This window comes from Alligator mississippiensis, chromosome 1, assembly GCF_030867095.1.
Source record: "Alligator mississippiensis isolate rAllMis1 chromosome 1, rAllMis1, whole genome shotgun sequence".
NCBI classification, from domain to species: domain Eukaryota; kingdom Metazoa; phylum Chordata; order Crocodylia; family Alligatoridae; genus Alligator; species Alligator mississippiensis.
In genome coordinates, this window is record NC_081824.1 from 201,385,277 (window position 1) to 201,406,294 (window position 21,018).

General features: G+C 41.0%; 1 protein-coding gene across 1 annotated transcript in view; it reads right to left on the minus strand.

Moving 5' to 3' along the window:
- LOC102567017 (lutropin-choriogonadotropic hormone receptor) overlaps positions 1–20,808 on the minus strand; it is a 37,033-nt gene extending 16,225 nt beyond the window's left edge. Inside the window, 4 exon segments of the mRNA XM_059724266.1 lie at positions 12,005–12,076; positions 14,115–14,189; positions 16,664–16,735; positions 20,726–20,808. Of these exon segments, the coding sequence (XP_059580249.1) occupies positions 12,005–12,076; positions 14,115–14,189; positions 16,664–16,735; positions 20,726–20,808 (302 nt within the window).
- Between the last annotated feature and the right edge of the window lie 210 nt (positions 20,809–21,018).

Here is a 21,018-nt window from a genome sequence, read left to right on the forward strand (position 1 = left end):
CCAAGGAGAAAGGGATTTGGTGGTAGGGGTCTGCTACAGACCCCCACACCAAGGGGAAGAAATAGATTCGGGGCTCCTGAGGCAGCTCTTGGAGACCATAAAAGCTAAAGAGGCGGTAGTCATGGGGGACCTAAACTACCCAGACATCTGCTGGGAGACACAGATGGCAAAGTCCCACCATTCACGCAGGTTTCTAACCTGTGTACAGGACCTCCACCTGGCACAGGAGGTACACAGTCCCACTAGAGGGAATGCCTTACTGGATCTGGTATTGGCAACAGGGGATGATATGGTAGGGGACCTACAGATCAGTGGCCATCTGGGGGACAGTGATCACCTAATAATAGAATTCTTCATAAGACATCAAGTAGGTAAGGTAACTAGTAGGGTGAAAGTGCTAGACTTTAGGAAAGCTGATTTCAATGAACTCAGGTGATTAGTCAAGGATGCACTGCAGAGTTGAAGTTTTGAAGTGATGGGAGCCCAAGAAGGGTGGCTGTGCCTTAAGGAAATGATCCTTCGGGCACAAAGGGAGACGATCCTGATGCGAGAAAAAAGAGGGAAAGGGGCCAGGAGGCTTCCTTGGCTGACCAGAGAAATCCAGGGCAGTCTAAGGGCCAAAAGGGGAGCGCATAAAAAGTGGAAACAGGGAGAGATCACCAAAGACGAATATACCTCCTCTGCTCATGCTTGTAGGGAGGCAGTTAGACAGGCCAAAGCTACCATGGAGCTGAGGATGGCACCCCAAGTAAAGGACATCATTGCAGAGCCACTGGCAGGAATATTTGAATGCTTGTGGCACACAGGGCAAGTCCTGGAGAACTGGAAAAGGGCCAATGTGGTCCCTATTTTCAAGAAGGGGAAGAAGGAGGATCCAGGCAACTATAGGTTAGTCAGTCTCGCCTCTATCCTTGCTAAAGTCTTTGAAAAAATTATCAAGGCTCACATTTGCGAGAGCCCGGCAGGACAAATTATGCTGAGGGGAAACCAGCACGGGTTCGTAGCAGGCAGATCGTGCCTGACTAATCTAGTCTCTTTCTATGACCAGGTTACGAAACGCCTGGACACAGGAGGAGGGGTGGATGTCGTATACTTAGACTTCAGGAAGGCCTTCGATATGGTATCCCACCCCATACTGGTGAACAAGTTAAGAGGCTGTGACGTGGATGACTGCACAGTCCGGTGGGTGGCGAATTGGTTGGAGGGTCGCACCCAGAGAGTCGTGGTGGATGGGTCGGTTTCGACCTGGAAGGGTGTGGGCAGTGGGGTCCCGCAGGGCTCGGTCCTTGGACCGATACTCTTTAATGTCTTCATCAGTGACTTGGACGAGGGAGTGAAATGTACTCTGCCCAAGTTTGCGGATGACGCTAAGCTATGGGGAGAAGTGGACACGCTGGAGGACAGGGAACAGCTGCAAGTAGACCTGGACAGGTTGGACATATGGGCAAAAAACAACAGAATGCAGTTCAACAAGGAGAAATGCAAAGTGCTGCACCTAGGGAGGAAAAATGTCCAGCACACCTACAGCCTAGGGAATGACCTGCTGGGTGGCACGGAATTGGAAAGGGATCTTGGAGTCCTAGTGGACTCCAAGATGAACATGAGTCGTCAGTGTGACGAAGCCATCAGAAAAACCAATGGCACTTTATCATGCATCAGCAGATGCATGACGAACAGATCCAAAGAGGTGATACTTCCCCTCTATCGGGTGCTGTTCAGACCGCAGTTGGAGTACTGTGTGCAATTCTGGGCACCGCACTTCAAGAGGGATGCGGATAACCTGGAGAGGGTCCAGAGAAGGGCCACTCGTATGGTTAAGGGCTTGCAGACCAAGCCCTATGAGGAGAGACTGGGGCACCTGGACCTCTTCAGCCTCCGCAAGAGAAGGCTGAGAGGCGACCTTGTGGCTGCCTATAAGCTCATCACGGGGGCACAGAAGGGAATTGGTGAGGTTTTATTCACCAAGGCGCCCCCAGGGGTTACAAAAAATAATGGCCACAAGCTATGTGAGAGCAGATTTAAACTAGACATTAGGAAGAACTTCTTCACAGTTCGAGTGACCAAGGTCTGGAACGGGCTCCCAAGGGAGGTGGTGCTCTCCCCTACCCTGGGGGTCTTCAAGAGGAGGTTGGATATGCATCTAGCTGGGGTCATCTAGACCCAGCACTCTTTCCTGCCTATGCAGGGGGTCGGACTCGATGATCTATTGAGGTCCCTTCCGACCCTAGCATCTGTGAATCTATGAATCTGTGAAAGGTGTTTTGTATGTTCCCTTTGAGGATTAGAACTGAAAGATTGGAGAGAGAGTGGTTTCCTTGTGAGAAGTGTGCCCCCACAAGTATTGGGTATTCTCGTCTTTGATAGATTTTTGGTGTGCGTTCATTCTGGTGCACAGTTCTTGTTTGGTCTCTCCAAAATATTTTCCATCAGAGCATTTGGTGCACTGGATGCACTCCAAATATTACATTTGGAGGTGCAGGTGTAAGATTGAGGAATGTTGAAGGTTCTGTTGTGGGGTGTGGTAATTGGGGGGTGTTTTTTCAGCATTTTTTAAACGTTGCTGGAGGTATAAGGGTGAGAAACAGTTAAAGGACTGAAACAAAAGTGGAGAAATTCTCATTATGACAGGCTTCTAAGAACTGATGCAAAATTCACAAGAGCAGATGTTGCTGAAAAATGCATTGGCTCTGAAGTTTTCTTGGGAACTCTATTCAGGTAAAGGTAGTATCAGCTGGGTTCAGCCAGTTGTGATGGCTAAAGCTGTCTTTGGATCTATCTGAAGTGTGACAAAAGAGTACTTTACAGTCAAAAGGTTGCATTGTCTCTCTTTATTAGTGAATTGTAGACTTACAATTGATTTAGCATTGTCCCATTGAAGACATGGCTGTAAATAGCTTCAAATCCATTTTTATAAAGTTTTCTAATAATAAAAATGATACATAAGGAAAGCAGACATGGAAGAGTACAAAATTATATTATGGCACTACAGTTGTTTTTAGTCTTAAAGTCAGATTTATATTAAGGACTAGATTCAATAAAGGACTCCGGGCATCTGAATTTAATGTGCCAAAATCCAAAACCGTCATCCAAAGTCTCCCTACTCAACTGCTGCCTAAGTTTAGAAGGGGCTTCTCTGTTGGACTGTCAAGTTCTGTGGGCACCTAGAATTCTGCATGTGCGCATAACTGTCCCACTCTGAGTGGCTTGTTACCCTTTTGCTATATCACCCTGATAGGGATCCAGGAACCAGGGGTTCCTCTGTCTACGCTACCTGAGAATCTTAATCTGGTACCTCTGAATGAGCCCACCTATCACATGCTGACAGGGACCCCTTCCCCCCGCAAATTTAGATTGTGGCCACGTTATTAATTAAAGCATAGGTGGGACTGCTGCCTATCATGTATAATAGCTTAGTGGTGAGGGCACTTGCCTAGAAGTAGCTGACTTGAGTTCCACATATTTCTCAGGCTAAGCAGACTCAGAGCTGTATTTTCCACATCTTAGGAGAGTACCTTCACCAGTAGACTATAAGTCAGGGAAGCTGTTCCACTGTGCAGCAAGGAATGCAAGAGTCACAGAGCTAGAAGGACAGAGAGAGAAGGGGCAAGGACTCTGCAGACTAGTGGGTAGTGTACTTACCTGGGAGGGAGGAACTCTGTATTTTAGTCCTTGATGTCTGCAAGCATTTACCATACTGCTCTCACTGAGTGGAGATCAGGAGTAAGATGCAAGAACAAACTGAAAATACAAAGAGAGTATATCCCAAACATTTTAAGAGGAGTGGCCCGATGTATTGCTGGCGTCAAGGGTACAGCTACACATTGTCTCCTATTCAGTCTTCAGGAGTTTGGGGAGTCGCATATCAGAAGTCCAGCCACAGTTCCAATCACAAAAAATATAGATCCTTCCCTGTCTTAAACTTTTATTTAAAATTAATCACACCCCACACCTTTTTTGAAAAAAAGTTTCAATAAACTCACTTTGACATTATTGCAATTTAAATTTTATTATTATTATTATTTTGTGACTAAACCAGCTGGGCAGCATTCAATGCACTTGCTGGGAACTAGTGAGCAGTATCTTTAAAATTCACTGTGATGCACTATATTGATTCCTTCCCCACAAATGATTAAATATTGGAAAGTTTACGTTAGTGATTTATTTTGCAGTCTTGCTATAGGATGAGTTTATGCTTTTGTAAATAACTTGTATTCAATAGGCCATGCTGCAGCAATCTGAATTACTCCAGCTAAATTACAGTTAATTAGGTTATGTGGACTTAAAGTTTAAGTCCACAGTTAAAGGGCTGCCAATAAGATAATCATTTCCTTTCGTGGTGAGCTCTGTTATCACGAGAAGAGAAGAATGGTTTTATTGGCAGTTTCTTAATTTGTAGAGTTAAAATATATCCTCTAATTAGACTATTTTGCAGTTGTGACAACTGTACTGCTGGGTTTTTGCCTCATGCCAAGCCCATGCAGTGCTAAAGAACAAGGGAAGTGATAAAGGGAACCCTGAGTTTGGGCCAAAGAACCCAGTTATGAAAAGTGCTTCAAGATACCAAACTGGCAACTTGTGCTGAGTCCTGAGTTGTGTCTACCACTGGCATACTAAGGAAAAAGATGACCCTGCTTATGATGTTGCCAGCCTTAAGCCCATTTGGAACGGTTAGTACTGATGTGGGAAAGGCATAGTTTTTTAGGACTGCAAAGGAAACTTAGGCCCTTAGAACCTGGAATGTGCAATTCCTTTGACAGACTGGTAAAATATCCCTGCTGATGAATAAACCAGAGAAGTACCAATATGATATCATAGACCTCTCAGTATCAGGTGGGCTGGCGAGAAAGAAATGTTAGATGGCAGGATCATATTCTTGGGTGGTGACACAAAGCAATAAAGAGGTGTTGGCTTGCTCCTGAGTGACAGGACCAGAACAGCATTGATCAATGGTAATCCACTCAAGTCAAGGGTCATCCCAGCATACTTCTGGGATCAACCCTTTTATGTAGATCCAGATCCCACAGCTATGATACACACCAAGGAGGGGAAATTGAAAAACATATACAACCAGATTGAGGACTGTCTAAGAAACCATCCTGAAGAAATGGTGATCAATGACCAGGATGCCACGGTAAGTTATAACACTGGTTGGAAGGAAGTAATGGGAAAATTTTTGTGTATGGTGCCAAAAAAGTATATGGCAGACAACTCCTACATTTGGTGAAATTCCATGGCTTCTGTTCCAGCACAAACTGAGTAGGAAATGGACCTGGGAAGCTCTGAATGTAATTTAATGGCACTGAAAAAAACGTGGCCAATTTTTTGTCTGATAAATGAGAGGCAAGTGCACTATCCCAGTGCTAGAGTTTCATTGGAGTACAGCCTTTTCCACTGCAGTACCTAGTCCTGCTTGATGTGGCTGTGAGAAGAGGGAGTTTCAGATTTAGATGTGCTACAAGGGCATTGGAAAGGCCTGAGATAAGAAGAAAGTATGAAGAGAGGCTCTGGCAAGAGCTCATGGATCTTAGCCTGGAATTAAGGGATGAGATGTCTTGAAGAGATTAAGCGAGTCCTAATTTCAGCCGTACTGTATGTACCAAAGAGTGAAAAATCAGGTTGGAAGCCTTGGGTATTGGAAAAGTGGAAAGCCAAAGGCAAGAGGACACTATTGAGCCATGTACAGGCAACCCCTCCTTAATGCTGTTTCACAGTGCTATTTTGCTATAACGATGGTTTTAAATTGATACCTGATTTCACTTAGCGCTCAGCGAGTTTCATTATAACGCTTGCAGTCACCATCTTGGGTCATTAAAAACACTTGTGGTCGCCATCTTGGGTCATCAAATACTTTCAGTTTCGCTTAACACTCGTTTTGCTTAACGCTCATTTTTATAGGAACCAATTAAGAGTGCTAAGCGGGGATTGCCTTCACAGGCATACCGCAAATTTTGCAGGAACATCAGGGGGGCAGCTAAGATGGACAAAGAAGTCTGGCTCAAAGAACAGTATCATGAAATTGTGAAATTCCTGGGACAATTCATATGGAGAGAAACATTCAAAATAGCATCAACCTAGACTCCACCCTGTTAAGGAAAAGGATGGCCCACTGATGGATCTGAAGAAGTAGATCAAATAATACTAGGGCCTTTATATATACAATAAATTGAAAGACAAGGAGGTGTTGGAAACCAGACCCTGGCCTGAGCAGGGCAATGACAAGGATGATGGAAAAGGTGGAAAAAAATTAAAAAAGCAGAACTGAAACAGCAACACAGGAGCTGACGATATACCAGGACAACTGTTCGTAATAAGGGGAAATGATCTTCTCAGGTTGTTGTACATGAGTTGCAACAGTATCTTTAAAGAAGAAAAGTTGTTTAAGGATGGGGGAAGTTAACCCTGGTAATGATCCCCAAGAAAGGAGGCTTGCAGAATTGCATGTATTACAGAATGATCTCATCCATCTGAACAAAGTCCACCCCACTGTTTACCTCAAAAGATTCAAAGCACAGAGAGAAAAAAATCTGAGAAGCCACAAGGATACAGTGTGACAAAACCCTTGGGTGTTGGGGTGCTCACAGAGATGTAGCCTGGGTTTGTGTAAGCTTACTGCTCCCCTACTCTGCTGAATGGGTATGTCCAGGTTATTAATTTGTCCCGAAATCACAGCTTACCACAGGCAATTCAGTAAAGTAAGAGGAAAACAAAAGGGTTTACGACAAGGAAGAACAAATGGTATAGAAAAGAAAAAGTGACCAAATGCTTTGACAACAAGTGTATGGTAAAACTGAGCTGACAAAATCCTTGCCCTACATTCAGGCTCCCACCTAGTAACATTCCTGTGAAAATTTTCTGGGTTATCCTCCTCTCGGTCACAGCTAGATGTCAATATCAGAGCAGTCTTTCCCCCTCTCAGTCTTTTCCATATATGGAAGATCACCCCATCCCCCTCCCTCTTCTCAGTTTCTGTTTGCTGGAAGCCTTCCGAATCTCTGAATCTCTCTGAATTGATTCGGAGGCTTCCAGTTGGATTAGGACCTTTTAATGGATCTCCCAATTTGATTTGGATTCGGAGATTCAGCCGCCGAATCGGGCTGAATCTCCTTCAAATTGAATAGGCTACCGAAGCTTCGCATAGCCCTAGTTTGTAGATTTTGGGACAGATAAAGGAAGGGAGGAGGAGTAAGTTGTAATAAAATGTCTGCCTTTTAAAACCCCTTTCTTCCTTGTATCACATAATTTTGGGGGTGCATTTCCTTGATCTATTAACAAACTTTCATAATAATTTAATTGCATTCATTTTTGATGATTTAGCTTGTAGAAAAGACACTTGCCAAAATGCAGCCCCAATTAAGCAAAACACGTAAGTATGCACTTACATTTAATTGTGTAGTCTTTAGTGGGATTACTTGTGTTCTTGAAGTTAAATATATACTGAGTCTTGATATCACCTTGCAGTGTATGCTCATCTGTGCTAGGTGTTTGACCTTTTAACCTGTCATACATCTTGCTTTTCTCCCATGTATTTAACAAGTTACAGGAATAGGTTATACCTATTTAGCATAATGCAGAAAGACCTTGAATATCTTCTGTATAAACAAATTAGGCATGAAGCTGCATGTGACAATATGAAAATATATTTATAATTCCAGGCGCAGATTGGATAATTGGATGCATGAATCAGTTACAGTGTTGCTCACTCACGTACTCTATATGTACATACAGATGTTTACAGTTATGCTCTCAGGGTTTGAGATAAAGCCCATTGAAGACCAGGCTCCCAGCTTTCATGTTTAATGTGTTTAAAGTCAGGCTGGCCCTCAAGACTTGGCAGGATTTATGTTCACATTTACATTAATGACTGCAATAATGTTTGTGTAAAAAAGAAAAAAAAAAGAAGCCTTGCTGACACCTTCCTAAGGGAATTCGAGCAAACTGAACAAGTAGAAAATATGCTAATATCAAATGAAATTATTCTCTGCAAAAAGCCCATCCAGAGTTATCCAGTTGTCTGCTGATAAAAGGAATGATGCATCTCTGTTAATCGGTAAACCTAGAAACACATTGCTGGTGGAATAGGACTCTTTAGCACAAATTCACAGCTGGCATAAAAATGCTCATGCCATTTTTTGTTGCTGCCATATAGCTGTCATTGATTCCAACAATGAATTGGGCCTGTTGTTCTTAAATGGTTTCACCATGGTTCCTTCTCTTACCATATTTTCTGTCTATTCCTCCATCATGTTCTTGCTTTATATTCCCAATAAAATTACCTTAAGAGCAACAGACTACTTGTTTTCAGAGGAAAAAAAATCAGGTGCAAAATGTTCTAAATCTATCTATCTATCTATCTATCTATCTATCTATCTATCTATCTATCTATCTATCTATCTATCTATCATATACTTTTAAAAAAAGCCAAAGACCATTTCCTTCCCTTAGCTGAGAAATGGGGCTCCAATGCTGTACTTCTCTTCCCTTGAATGGTAGAGGAGGTGGCAAGGGTTTCTGTATAGGCTACACAAGCCTGTCCAGGGCCCTGGGCAGAAGGCAGGGTACAGTTGCCCCTTATAGGCTAACTAAATCAAGGATGCATAAACTTTTGTAACCAATAGCTTATTTTATCAGATATTATGAAGAGACTGCTGGGAGAAGAGCTTTGCCTCTCTCAGCTGTACCGCCTCCCTTTTCTTTCACCTTCCCTATCACTTCTATGCAAATCACTGCTTTCTGGTTAGAAGCTCTGCTCCCTGCAGTCCCTTCATAGCATCTGTTGAAGTAAGCTGTTGATTACAAAAGCTTATGCATCTCTGATTTACTTTGTTTATAAGGTGCATCTCTACCCTACCTTCTGCCTGACTTCAGACTAATATGGCTAACTACCTTTCTTTGCACAAGACGCTGAGAATACAATTGGGCATCCAAAACCTGTGCTGCAGCAGCTTCCCTGCTGTTGACGTTAAAGCCAGCCTGGGTATCTCTACACATGCTACAATCGCACTACTGATTGTAACATAGACACAGCTTATGTTTCTCAATGATATTACTAGACATGCCCACCTCTGAAGGTGCCAGTTGAAGAAACAATAGTCATTTTTATACATGTAAGCACTGCAGCGCTGGGTGCTTTGGAAACTGCCTCGCACTCTGATGCTTATAGTTGTATAAGCAGTGAAATGCTTGTCAGTGCTGAGAAAATGGTGGCGGCGTCTAAGAGGTGCTTTAGTTAAAAAACACACTGCCACCATTTTCTGCACACTGATGCACATTTCGCCACTTATACAACTGTACGCAGTGCAATGTGCATCAGCTCACGTGCAGAGCAGACTCAATTAATCTCCATTAATCGAGTCTGCTCTGAAGTGGCAGATTTACGGTGTCTCACTGGATGAAAAAGCATGTGTATAAATGCCCAATGGCACTGTGCAGATTTGTGCACTGAGCAGATTTGCACACTGTAACAACACTTTTGGGGTTCAGCTTCTGGAGAAGCATCTTTGGTTGGCAGGGCACTTTGGACTCATTCCTGTATTCTCTTTCATAAGTAAACGTTTCAAGAAGCTTTACTTAAAGCTTGCTGCTGTATACAATAAAACCCTGCATCTGTGTAGAGTGCACAGTGCTGTCCACCTCCCCTGGCCTACCTAATCTGATGGTGTGGATGTCGTGTTAAAAGCTCAAGTCCTGCACATTCGCAGTAGGTCAAGGTGAACTTTTCACCTCTGAGGAGGGGCTGAACTAAATACATATATTAGCATGTGCAGCAGAGACCTTTGTGTTTTAGTTCAAAAGTGTGCCACCGCCATTTTCTCAGAGCTGACATGCATTTCGCCACTTATACAACTCCAAGAATTGCAGTGCTGGGTGCTTTTCAAAGTGCCCAGCGCTGTGGCGCTTGCATGTGTAAAAATACCCTCTGCATCTGTGTCAGCTAGGCTCTCTGTGTGTGCACCAGTGTCACCTGCAACATTGTTTGCAGCTCTCAGATTGAGGGTCTCCATCTGTTCTGTTCTCTCTCTCTCATCGGTGACGGGTAGGGGGTGCATGTGGGTGCACTTGCACCCCCTGAGATGGCCGTACACCCCCTGGAAAGCCAGCCACCAAACCAGAAGTGCCAGCAGAAGTGCACTTCTGGTTTCTCTGCTGGCTCATCGATCAGCTGCTGGAGACCCCCCCCGCCCCCAATTCCACCAGTCGACAATTGGCAGTGGAGGACCCCCCCCCCCCAAATCAGTGATCTGGCACCCCCCCAGACTCGGGAGGCACCAGTCTCCCATGTGAGAGTCTCTCTCACTATTTTCTTACTTATCATTGTAAATAATCTTGTAATTATTGTAAGTATTGTTGTTGTCTGTGATCAGTTATACAGTCCTGTGGTTTCCAGTTGAATTGAAGAGCCTGCTCATTTGTTTTTGCAGTGGGGTAGCACAGGCAAACACTCTGCTTAGTTGTCCACCACCTTAAAAATCCTTTCCCTGAGCAGGGTACTGAGAGGAGTAATTCCCTCATTTGCTTAATTAAAAGTCCAGCGTTTAACATCTGAACAGCACCCTTCTCTCTCCAAAGTACTTCAAACATAACTTCCATACCAGACTTGTCTTAAGTCATTCATAAAAAGGAGCAGTCAGCCTTCTCTAAATCCAACTCTTGTTTTATAGGAGGGATTAGGTCTATGGATTTTACTTACACAGCATCACTGATTCATTGTTCATCCCCTGGAAAGCGTTTTGTGGTACAGGCAGTCCTTGACTTACAATGTTTTAAGTTACATTTCGCTTACAACATTTAGAAATTGACGCACTGTTTCAACTTTATGATGTCAATTTCGACTTAGAACATTTTATCCGATGTGACGCCACGCCAGTGAACAAGTTCTCTGTGTCACTCATCTCCCTGGAGAACATCTGTCCAAACTTCCTTGGACACTTTCTTTAAGAAAGCAGACAAGACTCCAGAAAAACCTGCAGCCAAGACTCCTGTGAAGACTCCAGCCAAGAACCCTTCAAAAAGTCCAACCAAGAGCCCTTCAAAATGTTCAGCAAAGTCTTCTCAAAGAAATCTTTCCAAATCAATATGATTGCTATTTACGATATAAGTACATTAATGTAGCTATATTACTCATCTATAATTGATCGAGTACAAAATTCTGGGGTATTTTTGGTGGAAATAGTGTATCAGGCCTTGGTTCAAGAAGTAATCCCTCATTTACAATATTGTTTCTTATGAGAAAATTGGTTCTGAGTTATGTTTTGACTTAAGATGTGGTTTTCAGGAACCAATTGTGTCATAAGTCTGAGGACTGCCTGTATAGTTGTTACATGCAAGTTATCACAGATCTCCCTTTTGAGGGAAAAAAGATATTTCTATTGTAGGTAGAGGAACAACCATGAAAGTCTAAGATCTAGGTTAGACTGAGCTTGTACTTATAGAATAAAATTAGCTTCTGCTGAGAAGATTTGTATAGAATCTGGAAATGCACTTATTCCTGGAGAAAAGAATTATAAGAATAAAGCTTATGACAGCAGAACATGATAAAAAGCAAAAGTTGCATTAAAGGGCGAGTGAAAAGCTTCATGCTTTTTTACTAAAGGCTTCAATTATTACTTGAAGGAACCTTGAAAATTAAAAGGTGTGAAAACTGAAAGCCCCAGGAAGGAGACAGCACATGTAATATATATTGCACTTGTAAAGCAGGCTTTTAGTCACACTTTTGCATGCCACTTTGCCCTTCAAAGAATTTTATTCTAGGTGCTAGTGCATAGTGGAACTAATTAGCAGACTTCAGTACAATTGTGCCTATTATTCGTCTGACCAGGGTTAATTTCCTTTTATGCCTATTACAGAATCTCATGACTGGTTAATGCTGCAGTAAATGTTGCATGGATTTTGTGTACAGTAGTGTAAAAAAGCTGGAAAACAACTGTCCTTTTGTCCTTGCTTTTTTTAGTAAACTGCTCTATTTTGGGGTGAAGAAAAAGGGAAAAGAAAAAAGAATACTTCTTACAAATATTTAAGTTTTGGCAGATTTTTGAATGCTCCATGTTCAATATGCAACAAATTATTTGTGCTCAGGATTCATCTATAAAGAAGGGAAAAAATTTCAGCAATTTAATCATATATTTTGGGAGAACCAACACTTAGCTAGTCCCCATTAACAACTGGTCTGCTCAGTGAAGAGGCCTTAGCAGAGCACAATAAGGGTCTCGCATTGCTAGAATATCAGGTGTTCTAAAATATGCCTCTAGTGTGTTATAAAATAGAACTGAGAATAAAATCAGGTTATAAGTGTTGAAATGAACCAGTAAGGAGGCAGTATGTTTCTGAGCTTACAAAGTCTGGTGATTTTTAAGGTAGGCTGAACTGGATCTCCCTGTCACTGATGTGAATTAGTGTGGTGCTATCCTATGCATGCTCTTTAGGGGTAAAGACCGTAAAGACCTTTGTTCTGTGTTTTGTATCATGCCCAACACAATGGGACATTGGTTTATCACATGGCCTCTGTGACTTGATTACAATACCAATAAGAATAAATAGTATTTTATTACTATTTTGATTAAATTAGGCCCTGATTGGATCTGTGCAATTCAGGCTAGTGGTATCCACCTCAGTGGAACTTACTACACAATTAAGGCTGAATAGTCATCCCTCTTCCAGGTAGAGACACACCACAAACCCCTCCCCCTAGCTGCATCGTGACAATTTTTATTACTATCCTTTGATGTCACTGCAACTGTTGTATGTCAGTATATACCCGCAGTGTATGTGATGCATTGATTTTTAGTGGCTGGTTCAGAAAGAGGGTGGTAAGACCTATGTCTTACCTAAAAGAATACTCCTTCAGTTTATGTTACGGGCCTCTTTTTGTTGTGGGAGCATACCAATTCTAGTCCCATCTCCCCAAGCACGTATGTGACTTACTTGCTGTTTTCAACATATTGGTTTACTTCCACTCCCAGTTCATGTATTAAGGATAGCTGATGGAAACTATCCATGACCAGTACTCATCTTGCCCATGTAGTAGACATGTATATGAATGGTTTTCTGGGGTAACAGGACTTAGACAATCTTAGACTTACAGAGCATTCAAACTTTGTGTGCTCTCCTATAGTTCTTCTACAATGCTGAAAGGATAGCTTTTTTGCTCAACTCATAGTTCTGGAAGATGAGCAGACTGTAAACAGCCCTTGCTGTTTCAAAGCTGAACAATATGTGTAAGCATCAGGCTGAATCCTGCACCTCTTACACAAACCATCCTGAACTGCAATGGAAGTTGGACTGAGTGGGGACCAAGAAGCTAGTCCTTCATATTTTACTTATGTGAACATCTATATTGACTCCAACAGCCTTCTCTTCTGAGCAAAGGCTGTGGGATTTTGTCCCCAAAGGCATGATTATGTACTAAGTCTTACTGGTTTTAAGCCAAAAGAACTCCCTTGACCACGGTTGGTATAAAACTCCTTCAATCAAATGGAGAATTAAGTCTGTAGTTATTAATTAAATTTGATATTTAATATCATGCTGGTGACTGACCATTGCTACAGCACTTTTCTCCCTGATACCAACATTATGAAATTCCATTGTAAAAGTAATTTATATTCTGCTTCAGAAATAACAATTAAAAAACCCCTCAAAAAAGGGTTTGTGCATGTTAAGCAACATGTTTAAATTGTACAGGCTTTCAAAAATTAATCTGAAAAAAGAAACTGCTTTATAACTTTTTTCCCCTCCCTTTTGGGTGACTCTGGGCTTTCTGAATTGCCCAGTTGGAGGGGTCACTGTCTATCTCTCCCCATTCTCTGCATAGGATGTCTAGGTGCATGAACCTAATCAATTTTGAGTGCCTCTTGGGGCTAGGCTCCTGGATGCTCCAATGCTTATATTTCAACACCTAAATAACCAAGTTGGCTCTGGCTACTGGGATTTAAAGACTTTATAAATATGTTTCCAGTTTAATACAACATCTTAGAGATAAATTATTCTTAGCATGTGTCTGAACCACAGTCTATTGAATTAAATTAGCAGGATTTGGCCTATGATCATTTCTTCTACATGTTTTTTACTCCTTGAGAGTCATAAATCATAGTTTTAAGGTTTTGCTTTTAGCTTATGCTTACGTTTCAGACAAAGTAGAAAGGCTGTCACATGCACAAGCTTCTGTTCTTCCTAGAGGGTCATGTTGAAAGATTTCACTGCAACAAAAAGGCATACAAAACAATGAATTAATGAAAAGAGGTGTCACAAATCAGTTGCTAATTTCATTGTTCATATTGCTTTAAAAAATACTAGTTCTTGCTCTGCAACAGGATGAAGGACCTAAATTCTGAGACTGACTTCAGTGGAAATTGAGAAAGTTCAGCATTTTGAAGAATCCAGCTAGAAAGATGTTATCCCCTTTGACGAAGTATCCCCATTACATTCAATCTCCAGGTTGCAAACTCATTGTAAATGTAGTTCTGACTGAAAACCAAAGACTAACATGGACCAAGTGAGCCTGATCCTGTAAACTTCCGCTTTTTTCAGGAGTACAACCGAAGTCCATTTATATACACGAATAAAGGTTAATGTCGTTATAAGCCTGCTCCAAAGCCAAATGAAGTCAGTGGAAAGTCCCCAAAACGTACATGCATATACACATGCAACGAAGCATGTGTTCATTACAATTTACGGATAGATTTTAGAATGTAATTACTTCATGTGGACTTGTCTTTGAACAGAATAGAATACAAGCTTTTTTTCCATGAAGCTTAAACACGTGCTTCATTTTATGCAGTAGGAGTCACTGCTGACTTCCATGAGGCTATTTACAGTGTGTTACATTAAATATGCCTTTGAAGAATTGGGGCCTGAGTTTGTATTATTCTACCAAGTTCCTCATTTTCCTTTACTGGCTTCCCATCCCTTACTGGCAGTGACAATGTGTTTCATTTGACTTGGAATTGGTGAAAAGCTGCTAATATGTAATGAATGGCCAAATACTTGCTTTAGAGATTTAGTTTCTTTTAAAAAATACTTCTTTTCCAAGTATCATTAAATCTCAATAAAATTATGAAGTGATAGATTTTATTTCACATAAAGTCAGTGACTTCTGACCCATTCATTCTCCAAAATACATTAAGGAGACATGAAGGAATCAATCATATCTCTTTGTATGAAAACAAAATGTCAATGTACACAACTCGTTAGCTCTAAAGAAGAGCGAAATGTTACACATAATGATCAGGAAAAGCTTAGCATCAAATCATGTAGGTAAGACAGGGTTTATAGATTTAAATGACATGTTCTCATTGCAGTCTCATGCTGTGTTACAAATTAAAATACAGTGCAGTTGGATTACTCAGTGCTGTTAATTATTGATTAAAATAACATTTACATCAAAGTGCTTTACAGGAGGGTAAATTCTGTATTGATTTACACTCACTGGATCACAAGGGTATATACTGGTGATTAATCTGGACAGAATATTCAACCATTAAACATCCTATTTCATTCCATTCTGTTCTAAAAATGGTGAAGTTTGTGCTTCTCTTTAGATTCTGTGGGAGTTAATACCACCATCTTGACCCATCTTCAAAGTCCACTCCACTTACACAAATGAGTTTCCCTTCTGTAGTGGCCTGCTCCATTGTGCCCAAGGTGTAAAACGATAAAATTTAAAATAACTAAGGGTCAAATCCTTCAATATTTTTGTTGGACTGAAGAGGAGAGTAAGAGCAGCAAGATCAATAGCCTGAGATTTCTAATCTGTTTTAAAGCCACCTGAGGGATCTGACTTAGGAGAGTAAAGAACAAAGAGTGGAGGCAAGCAAGGGCTGAGTGTGCAAAGTCCCAGTGCTTAGAAAATATAAACTGAAGGGGCAAAAGGGCTCGATCCTGTTTATCTTTGCACCTGCATAATCCTAATCAGGTACCCACTCAAATGAATGCACTACTTGCATCAAGAACTACTTACAATGGTAAGAGTTGGCAGGACTGGATTCAAACTTAGGAAGATATGACAGATGTGTGTACATCCTGAAATGTATGGACATGACTAATCCTAATCAATTAGTTAGAACTGCTTGTGTGTTGAAACTTAAGCAGATGGACAAACCTCTGGAAACTTGTCAAGAAAGATGCAAAAGTTTTGACAGCATTATCTAGTTGTATTACACTTTGAAAATCCTTCTCTCATTGATAAGGCTATTAGTAACTGCCTGTTTTTTTTAAATTCAGAAATGTATTCTATTGTAGGTACCAAGTTTATCTGATGGTGTGCAATACATCTTATATGGACGTAACATAAAATGTATAATGATAGGCTTTACTGTAGCTAACATTGCACACATAGCATTTTATGATGGAGATCTATCTTCTGTACCTCTTAAAATGCCTATTATTAGTTATCATAATGCATCCAGTTCTTTGAAACATGATTAATGTTTCATTATCTTCCCTTTAGCCAATGTTAAAAAACCATATGTTTTTAAAGAGCCTTTTATGATATATATTTTGCAGAGAAAGACATAACAGGGTTTATATATCCCAAGAGCCTTTTTCACAAATAGTACTTTTAGCCACAATTTCTCAGTTATTATAAAAAGACATTACTTTTGATGGGGATTATTGATAGAATTTCTTATGAGAAATTAATGAAAAGTCTATGGAAAACGTTCTGCCAACGTACATTATGAAGGTGTCTCATAGGCCTTCAAAAGCATGTGGTGGGATTACTTTTACAGGGAGATGGGTAAGTGATCTGGAAAAAAAGAGGTTTATAAAGGTTTTAGTGTGTGTTGCATCCTTGTTTACAGATTTTCCTTTTTACTCAATTCTTTTAGCATAAAACTAGTATACCTGCCGGAAAGCCTACAATATACACGGAAGCTATTGTACCCTGATTATAGCCCCATTGTACTGTAAGGGTGAATCCAGACACATATGCAGGGGTGTGTGTTTGCCACATAACAAATAGCAGCAGTACATAATTGTGCCACTGCTTTGTGCCCCAGGGCACACCCCTACACAAATGCTCTGGCATTTGTCAAATTGTCCTGGGTGGGGTAAGGGGAGGCTGGGGTCAGCACCTGGGTTGGCCCCAGAAGCCTTACCTGGGGTGCTGGGGGCCCCCTAGGGCAACAGCGGCACTGATCCAGCGGCATGGAGTCTGGCCGGCAGTTAGAGTGTGGCTCTGGATGGCCAGTCTCTGTTTCTGGAGGCGCACGCTGCTGCTGCATTCGCCACTTTTTTTGCAGTGGTTTTTTTTTATACTGAAATTTCCCTATGTCAAATTTTGGTACCATGCTGCAAATTAGTGGTGTGTTGCATGTGTGGCTGCATGTAGTTTGTGGTGCCTTACACAGCTTTGAGGCATTGCAAACCGCACGTGAATGCTTATAGATTCATAGATACTAGGGTTGGAAGGCACCTCAGCAGATCATTGAGTCCGACCCCCTGCCCCAGGCAGGAAAGAGCACTGAGGTCAGGTAACCCCAGCCAGGTGCTTGTCCAGTCTCCTTTTAAAAGACCCCCAAGGTAGGGGAGAGCACCACCTCCCCTGGAAGCCCATTCCAGATTCTAGCAACCCTTACTGTGAAGAAGTTCTTCCTGATGTCTAACCTGAATCTGCTCTCCATTGGTTTGTGGCCATTATTTCTAGTTATCACAAGGGGTGCCCTGGTAAACAGAACATCTCCTATCTCTTGCTGTCCCCCCCTCCGCCCCCCCCAATGAATTTGTAGATGGCCACAAGATCACCTCTCAGTCTTGTCTTGTGGAGGCTGAAGAGATTCAGATCCCTCAATCTCTCCCCGTATGGCCTTTACCTAACCATTTGAGTGGCCCTCCTTTGGACCCTCTCAAGGTTATCTACATCCCTTTTGAAGTTCAGCGCCCAAAACTGGACACAGTACTCCAGCAGTGGCCTCACAAGTGCCGCATAGGGGGGAAGTGTCAAATCCTTGGACCTGTTTGTGATGTACCTGCTAATGCATGGTAAAGTGCGGTTAGCTTTACTGGATGTGCCCAAGGGGTCTGATCTGCTTACCATTGAACTGGATGAGAAGGGTCCCACTGGGAGTCAGAAGGAATTGGGCCAGGCCTTACTTCTTTTATACAAGAAATGTAATAATACTCTGATATGTGAATAGGCTAGTAATAGTGGGATGCTGTGGAGACCATCAACTGGAGATGTGTTGTAAAAACTCATGTCTTAAAACTCTGCACTGGTAATAACCAGTTTCAGGGCTCTTGAGAAAATTCAACAGAGGCTAATCAGAAAAGGTATTCTTTTAATAAAAAGTCTTATTACTATGGAAATGTCTGTGCCTTGCATTCTATGGGCCAGATTCTAGTTCTGCTTACATTGCTATAAAACTAGAGTATGGTACCATTGATTCCACTGGTTATTCTAGATTTACACAAATGTGACTGAGATCAGAAGTTGGCCAGAAGAGATCAGAATATTCTTTCTATAGGAAATCAACTGGATATTTTTACAGACTGAACAATATAGCCATGGCCACATTTTAACTGATAATGCCTTTGTAAAATATTTAACATTTTTTAGAATATTATCTTTGCTACCAGCAGAAAAGTCTTTTTAAAATTTAAAATATCCAGTCCTAGCTAATTCTTTTTTAATCCTTAAAAATACATTGTCAAGGTTGTGTGTGTCAAATATTTACTTGCTGGGTGTTAAAGTAATTTTTTGTGGGGTTATGAGCTTTCAAATGAAGACAAAGTGAAAAAAAAAACCCTCTTTGAATATTCGCATTTGCACACTGTGCGTGCATATTATAATAGTAGCCTGAAGAGAATATATGGTCCTGAGCTTAAGACTGGAGATATGCTAAATAGACTGAAGTTCAGCTCCCAGCCACGATGCAAACATCCCGTGTGACCTTGGGCAAATCACTAAGGGCTCCTATAGACATGCAACGAGGTTGCTCCGATGTGCTGTAAGTCCAGTGTGTCAGAACAGACTTAATTAATCAAGTCTGCTGGAGGGTGGAAATTAACACACTCCAGCAACTTCCAGTGTCACATGTATCACCAAAAATATGACAGCGGAGCACTTTAAACTAAAGCTCATTCAATGAGCTTTAATTCAAAGCACTCCACCACCATTTTTCAGTGTGGGGACGCTGATACACATGACACTTGGGCACTTAGTGTGGCTCACTAATTAAATTGTCTCCCTCCCCCTCCCCAGCTCCCCGAGTATGTCTAATAAACACCCTTAATTTTCTTGTGTCTTGCTTCTCTGTCTGTAAAAGGGAGATGATAATATTTCCCTACTTTGCAAGAATGCTATGAGGATGAATATGCTTGCAATACTGTGGCAGTGGGGGTCATATTAGTCCCTGGCAAATGATGGCACATTGTGTTGTATGCCCATAGAGGCTTTGTTTAAATTAGAAGCTAAATTGAGTTATATGTTTTGAAAAATGTGTTGCCACGTGGAGGGTTGAAATTTACAGAGAACCCTGCAGTGGGAATCAATAACGCGAGCCAGCAGGAAAATAACTTCACAAAGAAAAAGAAAGTAGAGCTTGAGAAATTATTGTTTTATAGCTCTGGAATCCAGAACTACAGCTGGCTGGAAAATGAGATGCAAGTTTGTGAAAATTTTCATAATTTTTTTTTTTTAATGAAACATTTTCCCCGTCAACATTTTCCACCCTTTTTCCTGATCACAAAGAGAAATGGCAAAAAGATGTCAATGCCAATGAAACTACAAATATAAAAATGTTTTAACTCACTCTCCTATAAACCTCAGTGATTTTGATCTTTCTTTGATTTTTATAATAAACAAGACATGTAGGCATAATGAAGCCCTGTCTAGAAAATCTGAATACTGAGTGTATACCTACTAGTATGTTCAGAACTAGTCTGGAAGTTTCCACATATGTCTGTAATCAACTGAGTAGTTACACTCTAAACTTTCAAGTAAGCTAGAACCTTACTTTGCTATCCAGGTTTATATGTAAGCTTTCTTGATTTTTGCTTTATACCTTTCAGGAGTTTGTGCCATTTAGTGGGCTAAAAGAGTCTAGATCAAAATTATCTACTGCTCTCAAAAGTGAAAAAATGTATCACTTCACAGCAAGATCTCTTGCCTAATTTTTGAAAAACACATGAAGCATAAATATTCAGTTCTGTCTTATAAAAAAGGAAATATAAATTTTAAGTGAAACATGTTATAGAGGTTCCTAGTAGATACCTTGCAAAACAGAATACAAACACATTCACGTTCCCAATTTAGATGCCACACGACAAATACACAAACACAAAGTGCACAGATTTGGAAAGAGTATTTGCTTGTATCCTTAGGCATTTTACCTTTCTAACTTGTGTATTAAACCGTGTTTGAATAAGGCTGAAAACTTGTTCACTTCTTTGTAGTTCAAGGGTTAAACCAGCTGCATCTAACGTGGACTTTTTAAACTCGCAGGGCACAATTCAGTCTGGATGTAAGCCTGTAAGTTAATGGAATTTTGTCTGCTTGTTCCAGGCATAATTTTTCCCAAAAGACACAGAAAGCTAGGCCTTGTCCTTTTTCTTTAGGTCTCTTTTACTGTACATGACTAATGTCTGTGATAGCACACAATGAAAGTGAAGCAGATACTAGCAGGAATTAAGTATTGATTTCTTTTTGATAGCACTCAGGTTGTGACATTCAGATATGACCAGTTATTCATCTGCTACAGCTAAGGAAACTTCAGACAAAAAATGCCCCCAAACAAACCCAAACTTTGGTTTAACAAAGGCCACAAAGTCTTTATAGGCCTGAACTTTTCTTCCCTGTTGACTTGGATTCCAGTATTCCATTAACACTCTCTTGAGACAGCCAGTCTCTCTTTGGGCTGCATTATGTTTTTGCTCCACACATCTTCCTGCAAGACTTAGGGATGACTTCTGTAATTTTCTGAATGAAGTGTATTAATATAAGCTTGATATTCTGTTTTAATTTAAAGATGATCTGTCTGTTTTTAGCTAAAGAAAAGAAGACAATACAATGACAGTACTTCAACCACTTAA